This window comes from Pinus tabuliformis, chromosome 9 (genome assembly GCF_031772625.1).
Source record: "Pinus tabuliformis cultivar Carrire ecotype Pingquan chromosome 9, CPIR1, whole genome shotgun sequence".
NCBI lineage: Eukaryota > Viridiplantae > Streptophyta > Pinopsida > Pinales > Pinaceae > Pinus > Pinus tabuliformis.
The window spans coordinates 629941855-629957041 of NC_142307.1; the positions used below are offsets into that span (position 1 = coordinate 629941855).

The 15187-nt window shown below is 33.9% G+C and overlaps 2 protein-coding genes across 2 annotated transcripts; one reads left to right on the forward strand and one right to left on the reverse strand.

Annotated features, from left to right (window-relative positions):
* Window positions 1-1253: 1253 nt before the first annotated feature.
* Window positions 1254-2558, reverse strand: LOC149150203 (uncharacterized). The gene has a single exon (XM_089442731.1). It carries the CDS (start codon window positions 2556-2558, stop codon window positions 1254-1256), a length of 1305 nt encoding a protein of 434 aa, XP_089298857.1.
* Window positions 2559-12591: 10033 nt separating this feature from the next.
* On the forward strand, window positions 12592-14185 carry LOC149150204 (protein DMR6-LIKE OXYGENASE 1-like). Its single transcript, XM_089445255.1, has 4 exons — window positions 12592-12840; window positions 13012-13259; window positions 13353-13674; window positions 13774-14185. The coding sequence occupies exons 1-4, from the start codon at window positions 12592-12594 to the stop codon at window positions 14014-14016; spliced, it is 1062 nt and encodes a 353-aa protein (XP_089301381.1). The 3' UTR covers window positions 14017-14185.
* The last annotated feature ends 1002 nt before the right edge of the window (window positions 14186-15187 follow it).

Here is a 15187-nt window from a genome sequence, read left to right on the forward strand (position 1 = left end):
GTTGCTATGTTTTTGGTCTCTTAGCCCAATGCCTCCTGCTTTTTTTGGTAGACATGCTTTCTCCCATTTGACTAGTGCCCACTTTCGATTTGGCCCCAAATTACCCCATAAGAAATTACGCTGAAGCTATTTAATAGCTCTGAGAACCCACTTAGGTGCCGCCAATATGGAAAAAAGGTAAAGAGGCATGGACTGTAGAACAACTTTAATTAGCACTAGCCTACTAGCCATATTAAGAGCTCTATGAGTCCATAGGAACAATCTGGCTTCAAGTTTTTCTAAAAGGCTATTCCAAGAGGAATGGTTGAGAGCCGAGGCAATTAAAGGAGCACCCAAATATTCAGAAGGAAGGGAAGCGATGGTGAAGACTAGGATACGGGCTATTGCTCTTTGGGTGGTGGGAGGCGTATTGAAGAAGAATATCTGAGATTTAACTTTGTTAATGAGAGCTCCTGAGGCATCCGAGAAGTTTGCAAGAATTGATTTGAAAGATCGAGCTTCTTGAACAGATGGATGACCAAATAACATGTTATCATCTACGAATTGCTGGTGCGAAAAGGCTGGAGCCTGGTGGAAAGCTAGACCTTTGAGGTTATGAGAGAGGATAGCCGATTTGATGTTGCGGCCTAACCCTTCAGCTAAGATGACAAACAGAAAGGGCGAGAGAGTATCCCCTTGTCTGATCCCCCTAGAAGGACGGAATGTGGGCGATGGGATACCTTTGATGAGAATAGAAAAGAACGAGGAGGATAAAATATTACTGATCCATCTGATCTAGGAGGGAGCGAAACCAAAGGCCTTGAGGATTTTTTGCATATATTCCCAACTAATACTATCAAAAGCCTTAGATAAATCAATTTTGAACAGCATACCTGGTTTTTTTGAATGCTTGAGAGAGTGGATTATTTCATGGGTTAAAATGATCCCATCCATTATCTGCCTTCCTTCCACATATCCAGATTGTTCTGGAGATATGATAAGGGGATGCATGAGCTTCAATCTGGAAGCTATAACCTTGGACACAATCTTGTATATAATGTTGCACAAAGCAATCAGTCTGTATTTATCCGGAGTGTTGGATTCCTCTGCTTTGGGGATTAATGCAATGAATGTTGCGTTCAGACCTGGATACATCCATCTTAGACTGCGCGATTCTTCCACGACCTGCCAGACTTCCCATTTAACCAGATCCCAGAAATACTGAAAAAGTTTGAGGTGAATCCGTCTGGTCCTGGCGCTTTCCATGCTTTTAGCTAATGCACAACATTCTCAACTTCCTGCAGACTTATGGGCTTGAGAAGGAGAGTATTATGATCTTCAATAATTAATCTGGGTATATGTATGATGATTTTATCAATAGCCTCTGTTCTATTTATGTTAGGTTCTTGATTCATCTTCTTGAAATAATTGAGGAACTCCTGTTCAATTCCTTCGTGGGTTTCAATTTTTCTTCCTTGCTCATTGTTGACATGAGAGATTTGATTGATCATTCTTATTTGCACTATAGTTTTGTGAAAGAATTTCGTATTCTTTTCACCCTTCTTCAGCCATCTAAATCTTGATTTTTGCCTCCAGAGAGTTTCCTCCTGTAAATCTCTCTCAAGGATTTGATTTTCTATGGATTGCTCTTTATTGGCGAGCTCTTCAAAGCGTCCTTCAGAGATCATTCTTTGCTGAATAACTTTCATTTCTTGATTGAGGGTTTCCTTAGCTTTGAAGATGTTGCCGAAGATAGATTGATTCCAGCGTTTAGTTTCCCCCTTGAGGTATTTCAGCTTCCTTTGGAATATGGACATTTTTGTGCTGTCCTTTGGATTGAATTTTAGCCAAGATGCTCTGACAAATTCATTGAAATCTGGATGAGTTAGCCAAAAAGCTTCAAACTGGAAGGGTCGCCTTGTATTGCAACTAGGACGATTCCAGTGGAGGGCGATTGGCCAGTGATCAGAGCCTGAAAAAGGAAGGATAGATGCTGTAAATTCTCCTCCTAGATGAACTGCATTATCAGAGATCAGAAATCGATCAAGACGCGAGGCTATTTGCATTGGTTCTACCTTTTTGTTGTTCCAAGTGTAGAGGTCGTTATTTGAAGGAAGATCTATCAGCCGATTGTTCTGAATGAAGTCTCTTAATATAGAGCCATCCCTATTTATTCTGCAGTGCCCTCCCTTTTTTTCCTTCATTGTTGCGATCATGTTGTAGTCTCCTCCACATATCCATAACGGGTATTTCCTCTCTGTATTGAGCTGCGTCAAAGCATCCAGAATTTCAGCCTTGTGCTGGGTTTCTTGAGGAAAATACACATTCGTTATATGACCATAGATATTGGTTCCAATTATATGAAAGATGGCTTGAATGAAGTTTTTATTTGCATGTATGTTAACTAGTTGAATTATTCTTGCATCCCAGAGTACTGCAAGTCCTCCTGACGCTCCCTGAGCATTAACAGCTGTTACTAACCCTCCTGGCCAGGCCTTTGCTGCTATTTTTTCCAAGACTGTTGAATTACACTTTGTTTCCTGCAAAAAGAGAATTGTGGGTTTTTCCTCCATTAACATGTTTTTAATAGTCTTCCTTTCCTTGGGCTATTGAGCCCTCTAATATTCCATGAGATCAACTTCATTGGGAAGGCTTGGGGTTGATATTGAAATACTTGGTTAGCTTAGCATATCTGCCTGATTCTACCAATACTTCTCCGATCTTGATGGTTCTCTCCAGAGTAGTTTTCCTTCCTCGTTTTTTGATATCTTTGGTGATGAATTTCCCATCCCATTGGCTGCCAGTTTGGACCCCTAATGAGTATTTTTTTTGGGCTTTATTGAGGACTGCCACTAGGTTATCCACTTGTCGATCAGGTATTTTGTCGAAATTTCCTGTTTTACATGCTTGTTCTAAGCCCAGGATATCCAGCTCGACAATGTCTATTGATTCTGTGTCCTCCTCCATGATTTGAGGTTCTTGATAGATTCCATCGCTTTCCTTCTCCTTTTCTGTATTGGGATCTGTACCATCTATATCCATTTCAAGGAAACTCCAGGTGTTTGAAGCAGTCTTGAGCTTGTTACCCCCTTGCTCTACACCCTTTTCCCCTGTTTTCGATTGGGATCCTTCAATCTTTTCCTGACTAGTTCCTTTTTTATTTGAGGGTGTATTGTCTGGATCCTGCATGTCTTCATTGGCTAGAGCTTCAAAGCTATTACTTGTAGAGGGTTTTGATTGATCCATTGGAGGAATCTTTGTAGATACTACTGATTTTTTATTTCCTCTTCTGCGATTTAGCACCTTAGTGAAGCCATCCGGTGTTGGGTTTTCCTGGTCAGTTTGAACCGAGGGTTTGCTATTTAATGGGCAGTCTCTGTAGAGGTGTCCTAGGTCATGACATTTTCTGCACCTAAAGGGAACATGCTCATAATCAATTAACTGTATCCATTCCACATCTTCATGAAAAAGACTTACCGTATCAGGCAAAGCTTGTTTAAGGTCCATATAGACGCAGATCCGTGCATATGAGGTGTATCTATGCGTCTTTGTTTCTTCTGCTACCTTGACGAAGTCGCCTAGAACATTGCCGATCGCTTTGAGAGACTCCTCTTCCCAGTATTCCAGTGGTAGAGAGTACAGCCTGATCCACACCGGTGCGCAACTTAGGTCTTCCTTATCAGGGTTAAATCGTTCGATCCATTCTTTGAGAAATAGCCCGGCAGAGTTAAAGAAATAAGGCCCTCCATCTAAAACTCTATTTCTGTCTTCCAAACAGTTGAAGACTGCAGTGAAAAACCCCTTAGGCCCTAGATGCAAGGTTACGTGTCCTTTTAGATGCCATTTAACATTTATCCAGGCTCTCAACGCTTTCTCGTTTGGCCATATTCCAATGAATTTGCCTATGAGGGCATGATCTCTCATATACTGAATTCTAGCATTGATGCGATGGCTTGGTAGCTCTACTTTTGGCCTATGCGTGGCTACTGGCTTGCATGTGGAAGAGCTGACTTTCGGCTTGTCTTTCTGTGCTTGTTCAGTTTGCGTCTGCTGACTTCTGTCTGTGTTTTCATCATAGTACTCCTTTCCCCTATCTGAGCCCTCGATATTCCCTTGCTGGTTGTCGTTTGTTGGAGGAGGCGCCCCTCCTTCCCCCTGAGGGGGGTTCATTGTTCTCGCCGGCCAAAAACCTACGGTCTGTGGCCTGCTACGCTGCCGCGTTCTGCCTCTGGTGAACTCTGTCAGGTGGCCCTGCCGTAGCAGGTGATTTTTCAAACCCTAATGCGAGTTGCAGAGCCTCGCTTCTCCCGTCGACCGATCCCCCCTAATGTATTAAAAAATAAATTATTATTATTATAAAACTAAAATTATTTTAATAATAAAAATTTAATAATTAGGAAAATATACTATATTATTTATGTAAATATTTTTCCTAAAGCAAGATTTTTTTTTATACCACCTCCAACTTTTCTTAGGCAAGTCCAATTCTTCAAAGGAGTTCTCCATGATCAATTCTTCTAGAAAGTCTCTCTCGAAAAAAAAAGTCGGTTTAATAGAATTATTTTAACTTTTTGCAAATCAATGGTTTTACAACCTTTTTAAAGAATTTTAAGAGTCTAATGGTAGAATTTATAAAGGGTTTTAGGAGTCAAAAGTAGAATTTATAAAGGTGACACTTCATGTGAAACTGATCAAGGTGGTGGATGAAAAAAGGAAAGTGTAATGAGAAAGAAATCCAACTAATGAAAAAGGGAAGTGTAGTGGATGGAAAAGAAGAAATGTAGTAGGAAAAAAAATGTTAGTAAATATTTTTTTTTTTTAATTTTAAGGAAGATATTAGGAAGCATCAAATTTCAGAATATACTATTAAAATGTATGAATTAGTATTTATGGCATAATAGTAAGGTAAAGATGATTTAGAAATAAAAATTTAAAAACTTGAATGTCTAATAATTATTTTTTTATTATAGATTATGTGACATGGGTTTATGAACTAGTATATATGGTGTAATAGTAGGTAAATTGTCATAGTAGGGTAAAGATGATTTAGAAATAAAAATTTAAAAATTTTAATGTGTGATAATTGATTTTTTATTATAGATTATGTGACATGGGTTTATGAACTAGTATATATGACATTATAGAAGGGTAATGATGATTTATAAATAAAAATTTAAAAACTTGAATGTGTCATAATTGATTTTTAATTATAGATCATGTGACATGGTGTTTTGTTTTCATTTGATTATAGATTATGTGACATGGTGTTTTTTTTTCATTTTATAGATGGTTTGGTTTGTTTCAAGCTAAAAATAATGTTTAAAAGAACACATTATTCTTGACATATTTGTCCCACTACAATTTAAAATAGCAATGGAGGAGCTTGTTGCATTATTTATTTAAATAATTGAAAAATAAAAATATAATATTTTATAAAAATATATAAAAATAAAAAATGAATTATTCAATATTTATTACATCTAAAAGGTATTGAATCATTTGAGAGGCAATCTTCATTTGAAATACAGACTTCTTTAATAATAATAATAATAATAATAAAAAAAAAACAAATTGCAGGGAAAAATATTTCTTTACCATATAAAGTCGGGTAGAAGGGACGATGAATGAAGCCATGGGATCACTTCTTCATAGATTTAATATCGTAAAATAAAAAATTAATAGGGATAAAAAGTTTTAATATCTTCTCACAATTGCCCCTCGAAAGTTATTGATGTGAAACAACCTCCATCAAAACCAATGTCATAATATTCAATGAGAATTCCATAAGCTAGCTTGGATTTGGACAAAAATCCATCGTCACACAATCTAAAGTCAATCGATCCTTAAAAAAAAAAATGATGTGAAGTGATGTCTTTTGAAAACCAATTTCAAAATCCTTTTGGATTTTGCATAAATGTTAATCCTCAAATCGCCTAAAGTTCATCCAAAATCAAATCTATGTAAACACTATAAATTCCTCAATTCAATACCCATATCACACAAATTGGAGGAAGATCTTTTCTTCAATGGATGTCCAGACCCAACAACTCAGTGGTATTATTGAGAAGCTCATATCTAATGGCGTGAACAACCTTGAGGTGCAGGACAAATATTTCCTCCCTCAACATGAACGCCCACAGAAGTCTGACATGTCTTTCTCTGAGAGCATTCCTATAATAGACCTAAAAGACCTGGATGGCCTTAACAGAACAACCCTAGCCAATGAAATCTGACACGCATGTGAAGATGATGGTTTCTTTCTGGTTCACAAGTCAATTCCTAGCTAACAATTCTTGCTTCCCTCAAATGCTTAGACTCGGTTGATTTTCTGTGACACTTGCAGACTATTAAGTCTACGCATATCTATTAATATCGTGGTATTAATACAGTGACTAGGTCAAGTTTCATATGTGATTGACTATATTTTTGGTAAATATCAGATAGTGAACCATGGCATGCCAGAGAATGTCATGAAAAGCATGATGGGGGTAGCCAAAGAGTTCTACAAAATGCCCATGGAAGACCGAGCATGCCTCTACTCAGAGGACATAAAGAAGCCAATTTGTCTTTCGATAAGCTTCAATCAGAACAAAGACAAGGTTTTCCACTAGATCGACTCTTTCATGTAGCCTTGTCATCCTCTGGAGGAAGTCATCCGCTCTTGTCCTGAAAAACCAGCAGGTTACACGTAAGCAGCAAAAAATTATCTATTATAAATATCTAAGATAGAACTATGCAAAGGAGTAATTGGTTTGACTTGAGTTTTTATTCTAGAGATATTGCGGGCAAGTACGTTGGTGAGATGAGAGCACTGATATTAATGTTGTTGGCTACTATTTTAGAATCTCTAGAGCTGGATTCCAATTACTTAATCAAAATTTTTGGCAAACATAGCCAAGTGAATACTCTAAATTATTATCCTTCATGCCCGGGCATCCTTATCTCAATTTTTGATTCCCCGAATATTAGGTAATCATACGGACACTGGCTGGAAACTGATACACATAAAAATACAGGCGTCCTCTTTCTGAAACTTCTTACGAAATTTCAATCTGATGCTCAAAACAAAAGTTATGATGATTTTCCCCAGGTCACCTATTTGGAATGTAATTTGGGAGTCTGCAAAAATCCTAACTTCCTCAGATGATATCTCCACAAATATAGTGAGTCAAGGTCTAAAATTCAGACCCGAAGTTTAGAACGATTTATGCTCAAATGTGTTTTTTTTGTAACTTCTGAAACGTCACAGAAAAAAAAGTTATATAAAAAATTCCACGATGGCCTATTTCGAGTAGCGAAACCCTAGAATCTAAAGCTCTGATACCAAATGTTAGGAAACCAGCTCACAAAAATATAGAAAAGATATATCAACGCCTTAGAATTCAGCCTCTTCGAGGGGGAAACCTCCTTTACATTACACAAATGAATAATTCTTGGATGATACAAATGACTAAACCTCCCTTCTATATATATAAGCCTAAGAGGTCACAATATAATCAAGCCGACATAACAGTAATAACATAAGGGCACAAAAATAACAATAGTGGGTTTCTATGGGGCATACTAATAACAATATGAGGACAATAGGGGCACAATACTTACAATAAGGATACAATGACAATAGTAATGGGGGAATCACTAATATTATAGGGGCCTAACAATCGTAGACATTTATTAAATTACACATCTGCACTATTTAATAATGACATCCAATATTCATATTTTGCACTATGTGATAATGACATCCAATATTCATATTATTAATGAATAGGATATATATTACTTAACAAGTATGTTATTAGAATATGATATTTATTTTGATGTTAAAATAATTTGTCATGTCCAAATTATATGATGATTATTCATTTATAATCATATATTCCTAATAATTTTGTGGGTGTGGCAAGGGACTATGATGATACTTTGACACAAAATTCATTAAAGTACTTTCGTATGGAACTAAGAGTAATATTAATTGAATCTGAATTTTTATTGAAAAATATGTTTATGAAATATTGGTCTCTTGAATAGTAGATGTAGGTGTAGGTTTTGTAGTTGTCGAACAACTCATATGTAGGTAAAGTGAATGTACAAATTATTTTCTAATTTTGTCTTAGATGGGTGTGACAACATCCCTGATTCCATGTGCTAGCACATCAGCCATGGTTTTAGTTGAAAAGTGCAAGGTAGTTTTACCTTGAAGTTGCATGATGATGTGAAGGTTTTCTTATAGAGTCAGTCAATGATGAGGTAAAAATAAGAAGCATGCATTAAGGTGAAGGCGTTAATCCTCACTAACCACTAATCACTCAACAAAGACAACCTTGAAGTAGCTACTATTTCCAAAATTGTGTTAATGTTCCCCTAATTTAAATAGATGTACTTGAAGGAAAATAAATATGGCACTATTGGAAGAATGCAAGTTAATTAAGGTAATAATTAGCTTGAAACCCTTGGTATCCTGAGATAAAAAAATAAAATGGACTTAAATTGAATTTTTAAAGAAATAAAAATTTAAATATGATATGTATATAGGTGAAAGTGAGCTCTTTTGTGAAATACAAAAAAAGTTATGAAAAATTGTTTAAGGATGAAGAATAAAACTATAATATTACTTTGATAGAGTAAATCTAAAATAAATCAAAGGAATGGTTAATATAAATATTAAATATTTATATCAAACATATAATAAATCTTAAGAGAATATCACTTTAAGTGAGAGGAAAATATTTATTTGAAACAAAGAATTTATATTAAAATCATAATATTTAGGATGAATAATATGTATAAAAATAGTATAAGATATTTATTTGAGTGAAAACATATATGCTATGAGAAATTTTTAAAGTGCAAGAAAAATAGAAAAGGAAGCTCAATTAAAATTTGGAGTAAGAGAAGGAAATGAGAAAATTAAAGTCTTGTTATGAAACCTAGTTAGATAATTGAAGTTATATCAAATAACAAGCACTAATTTAGCAATAGTAAAAGAGATAAAAAGGATAATTAAGAGAAATTATAGGAAATATGAATATATGAAATTAGTTATTTCAATAAAATATGAAAATGAAATAATTTGACCGTATGACTAAACTTCACACATGAGAGCATGTATAATGAAAAAATTTGGATTTTAGAAATTTTTAACATTGTATGGAAAGACAAGTGGATTAGATAGATAGATAGATAGATAAATAAATATTAGTTATAGAGGGCTAGTATAAGAGAAAAAAAAATCTTATACACTTTAATATTGGACGACTGTCCTAGTGCTAATATTTATATTTTTTATTAGCGTGCCAATATTTATATTTTGTTATTAGCGGAGTATGGCTAGAAAATATTGCAATGTGTTTCTCCCTAATAGACTACATATCCAACCTTAAGATTAGGATGGGTGTGCTCCAATTGTACGAGAGGTTGCTATTGTGGTGGAATACTCTTCTATCATAGTTGGGTATGTACATCTCAAAGCTATCTTTGGAATTGTTTGAAGAAAATTTCAATGAGAATTATCTATTAGAAGAATTCATTGAAAATAAGTTAAATGAGTCCAATGCCTTAAGACAAGGAGGTAGATTAGCACAGGAATATAGGGCTAGATTCATGAAACTACTCAGATATGCTTCACACTCGAGCACGAAGAAACTAAGGGTGAAATTTTGTATGTGCTAAAATACAATAAATGACAAAAGTCGAGGATCGTAAATGTGTTGCACCTTGCAGAAGGTGGTCCAATGACCTATAATTTCAAAGGAGGAGATTATCAACAATGGTCAAAGTAGGCCACTAAGGATTATAGATTTGAGAGCACTGAGAGTAGCAGTGACTTCGATAGCTAGCGGGACTAGCATGGTTTGTAAGGAAAGTTAGAAAGGATTGGTTTGGAAAACACAAGCTTCCATACCAATGACCAGCATAATAGTCTTGATCAACAAAAGAGCAATCCCAACCGACATGGAAATTTCACCCGACATAGCTGGTTCGCACAACATCTCAGTATTGTAAGGCACAATAAATTGGACCTTAAATAACTATGTATATTATGATATTGGCTTGTGTTTCATTAAGTTACATGACAGTTCATTCAACATATTTTTATCAATTATAAGTCAAATATTATATTTGATAAATTTAAAGAAAAAAAAACATATTAAAGGTGCTTTTGTTAGCATATTAATGAATTTGTTATAGATTTATTATAACTTCAAAATATCTATCATAATACAACCTCCTTAACCTTTTAACTTGTTACAACTATTTATTTTATGAATTTTTTTTACAATTATTCCTTAATAGAAATAAAGCCTCCAAGAAAAATAATATCTCACTTTTCTTAAATTTTAATAAATTTAAATGAATCTCATTAACATTAATAATGATAATTATTATTAACAATTATGATTTAAAATTATACAAATTAAACCCATTAAAATTATAAATATATAAAAGAAAACTTAAAAATTAACTTATTGGTTAAGTTTCACAATATTATATATCTAATATTTCATTAAAAATGTATAAATACTTAGAAAAACACTTATCTCACTAACTAATTTGTTTAATAAAATAAATATAACTCATATTCAATAACTAATTAATTTGTTTTACCAACTCATATTCAATAACTAACTAATTTATTTTACCAAATAAATATCACTTATTTTAAAAAACTAACTAATTTTTTTACCAAATCAATATTACTCAGATTCAATAACCTCCAAATTTTTGGTAAAATATCACTTATTTTAAAAAACTAACTAATTTTTTTTACCAAATCAATATTACTCAAGTTCAATCACCTCCAAATTTTAATATAAAAGTGTAATATTAAATTCTAGAATTTAAAAAAAAATTAAATACGATAAAATATTTTTGAAATATAAACATTATTTATTTATTTTATTACATAAAATTAAATTATTTTCGGCACATTTTTAAATATATAAATTTTATCTTTTAATATTTATAAATTAATAGTCAATCAGAAACTTAAACACATATCTAAAGACATTGCCTCATATGATTTAATGATTTTATATTTATTTATTCATAATATAATATAATTTGATGATTTTATATTTATTTATTTATAAAAAGGAAATTTTATACTTTACTTGATTTATAATTAAAAAAATAAATTATTATTATAAAATTAAAATGATTTTAGCGATAAAAGTTTAATAAGTAGAAAAATATACTACATTGATTATGTAAATATTTTTCCTAAAGCATGAAAAAGATTTATACCACCTCCAATGTTTCTAAGGCAAATCCAATTCTTCAAAGGAGTTTTAAGAGCTCCCTCTCAATTCTTCTAGAATGTCACCGGCAATAGCAAAAAAAAGTCGGTTTATTAGCAATATTTTAACTTTTTGCAAATCAATGGTTTATTAGCAATATTTTAACTTTTTGCAAATCAAGCAATACTTTAACTTTTTGCAAATCAATGGTTTTAAAGGGTTTAAGAGTTAACCTTTCTAGAATTTATAAAGGTGAGACTTCATGTGAAACTGATCAAGCTAATGGATGAAAAAGGAAAGTATAATGAGAAAGAAATCCAACTAATGAAAAACGGGAAATGTAGTAGATGGAAAGGAAGAAACGTAGTAGGAAAAAAAAAATGTTAGCAAATACTTTCTTTAATTTTAAGGGAAGGGAAGATACGAGGAAGCCTGAAATTTCAGAATATATTATTAAAATGTATGAAGTAGTATCTATGGCATAATAGCAGGTACAAATGATTTAGAAATAAAAATTTAAAAACTTGAATATGTGATAATTGATTTTTTATTATAGATTATGTGATATGGGTTTATGAATTAGTATATATGGCATAATAGTAGGGTATAGATGATTTAGAAATAAAAATTTTAAAACTTGAATGTGTGATAATTGATTTTTAATTATATATTATGTGACATGGTGTTTTGTTTTCATTTTATGGATGATTTGATTTGCTTCACGCAAACAATAATGTTTAAAAGAACACCATATTCTTGCCATATTTGTTCCACTATAATTTAAAATAGTGATAGAAGACCCATTGCATTATTTATTTAAATAATAAAAAAATAATATTTTATAAAAATATATGAAAATAAAAAACGAATTATTCCATATTTATTAGTATTGAATAGTCTGAGAGACAATCTTCATTTGAATACAGATAATAATAATAATAAATCATAAATTTGAGGGGAAAATATTTCTTTACCATCTAAAGTCGGGTAGAAGGGACGATTAACGAAGCCATGGGATCACCGCTTCATAGATTTAATATCGTAAAATAATAAATTAATATCTTCTCACAATGGCCCCTCGAAAGTTATTGATGTGAAACGGCCTCCATCAAAACCAATGTCATAATATTCAATGAGAATTCCATAAGCCAGCTGGGCTTTGGACAAAACTCTTTCGTCACACAGTAAAGTCCATCGATCTTTAAAAAAAAAAATGATGTGAAGCGACGTCTTTTGAAAACCAATTTCAAAAGCCTTTTGGGTTTTGCACGAATCTTAATCCTCAAGTGACCTAAAGTTCATCCAAAAGCCAATCTATCTAAACTCTATAAATTCCTCAATTCAATACCAATATCACTCAAATTGGAGGAAGATGTCTTCTGCAATGGATGCCCAGACCCAACAGCTCAGTAGTATTATTCAGAAGCTCATATCCAATGGCGTGAACAACCTTGAGGTGCAGGACAGATATGTCCTCCCTCCCCACGAACGCCCACAGAAGTCCGACATGTCCTTCTGTGAGAGCATTCCTGTAATAGACCTAAAAGACCTGGATGGCCCTGACAGAACAACACTAGTCCACGAAATCCGACGCGCGTGTGAAGATGATGGTTTCTTTCAGGTACACACCTCAATCCCTAACTAACAATTTTCGCTTCCCTAGACTCTTGATTGATTTTATGTGACACATGCAGACTATGAAGTCTATACATATCTGTTAATGTGGTGGTATTGATACAGTGACTAGGTCAAGTTTCATATGCGATTGACTTTATTTTTGGTTAAATATCAGATAGTGAACCATGGCGTGCCAGAGAATGTCATGAAAAGCATGATGGGAATAGCCAAAGAGTTCTACGAAATGCCCGTGGAAGACCGAGCATGCCTGTACTCAGAGGACATAAAGAAGCCAGTTCGTCTTTCTACAAGCTTCAATCCCAGCAAAGACAAGGTTTGCCACTGGATCGACTATTTCACGCAGCCTTGTCATCCTCTTGAGGAAGTCATCGGCTCTTGGCCTGAAAAACCAGCAGGATACAGGTAAACAGCAAAAAATTATCTATTATAAATTATAAATATCTAAGACAGAACTATGCTAAGGAGCAACTGGTTTGACTTGAGTTTTTCTTCCAGAGATATTGCGGGCAAGTACGCTGGTGAGATGAGAGCGCTGATATTAAAGCTGTTAGCTGCAATTTCAGAAGCTCTAGAGCTGGATTCCGATTACTTAATCAGACTTTTTGGCAAACATAGCCAAGTGATGACTCTAAATTACTATCCTTCATGCCCAAACCCAGATCTTACTCTTGGTTTAGCAAACCATTCAGATGCAAGTGCCCTCACCGTGTTAATGCAAAACGATGTCAGTGGCCTGCAAGTAATCAAGAATGGAAAGTGGGTTGCTGTAGAACCCATAACAAACGCGTTTGTGGTCAATTTGGGAGATCAACTGCAGGTTAGAAAGAATGGGCAGATCTAATAACCTAGTTTTTTCTCTATGCAAGAATTTGATAGTATCATTCAATTTGTGTTGTGTGTGATTTGAATGTATTAGGTTGTGAGCAATGGGAGATTTAGGAGCGCCGAGCATCGAGCAGTAACAAATATATACAGTGCACGCATATCAGTTGCCACTTTCTATTTGCCTTCCGACGATGCTTTTATTGTCCCTGCAACAAACATGGTGAATGAACAGCAGCCGGCTGTTTATAGTGGATACAAGTTTGAAGAGTTTTTGGGTGCTTTCTGGAACCAGGAATTAAAGGGGAAGAGTGTGCTGGATCGTTTCAGGATCTAATGGACAATGATTCCTGTGAGATGGTGGAGACATGAATATTTTGAATAGCCATCTGCCTTTGCATTCCGAATATCAGTAAATAATCATGGACGTGTTTTTTCAACGCACATCAGTAAATAATGCAGTATCGAGATGTATGGAGCGATTTTAATAACGCAATTTATTTCAAATTACAATCTTCTTCCATATATTTAAAGGCATTTTTATATAGACGTAAATTTAGCAGATGGTTTTATATGGCAGATGTCAAATCCAAAAGTAATATCTTTTAAAGTTGAAATTTTATTAATGTACATCAGGAGTTAAATTTATTGAAGATATAAATAGTTTTTAAAAGAGAAATGATGTGGATGGGTTTGGTCTCATTAATTTTTAATTTTGTCAAGGTGGAAATTTTTATATAGACCTAAATTTGGCAAATGGTTTTAAACGGATCGCTTGAGTTGATTTCTATGGACTATGGCTGATGTCAAATTTTGTTGAAATATAATTTCAACTGCAATAAACTATTTTTTTACCTTTGCGATGCGATGAGATCCCAGATCACAAATCGCATTCTCAGCCTCATTGCCTTTGGTTACAACTTGTGTTTTTTGCGATGGTGCGATGCGATACGATCGCATATCGCAGATCGCATCATATATGTGTGTCCCAAATTTTGTGTTCCGACCAAATGGGATTCTGCAATGCGATTTAAATGAAGTCAATGGGTGAAGTATGGGCCAGCATTAAATGAAATTTTACGTGAAGTAAAAGTTTTACTTTACCGCCAGTAAGTGTCAGTAAAACAGTAAATGCAATTTACTGTGGTTGGTAAGTTTTGGTGAAGTTTTTAATTTTGTTTTCCGCGGGAGTATGGGCACACGTAAATGCTGGTAAAAACATTTAATTCCTTTTACGGAAGCATGGGAAGTAAAAAAAATGTGAAGTAAGTTCTTTTGTTTTTTGTTGTTAACATATATATGTAATGTTCCTGTATTCGTTTTATGTTGTATTGTAATGCACAACAGTGCGAAGAAAATAGAATGCAGCAGCGCGAGTTATGTTCGAAAAAAATACGCAGCAGCGTAGTATAGCAATGTGAGAGGAATGCACAACAATGCAGAAATGTTCTCTGTTTATGCAAATTTGTAACAGTTTGTATGTTATTGCTTGTGGAACTGCATTTGAA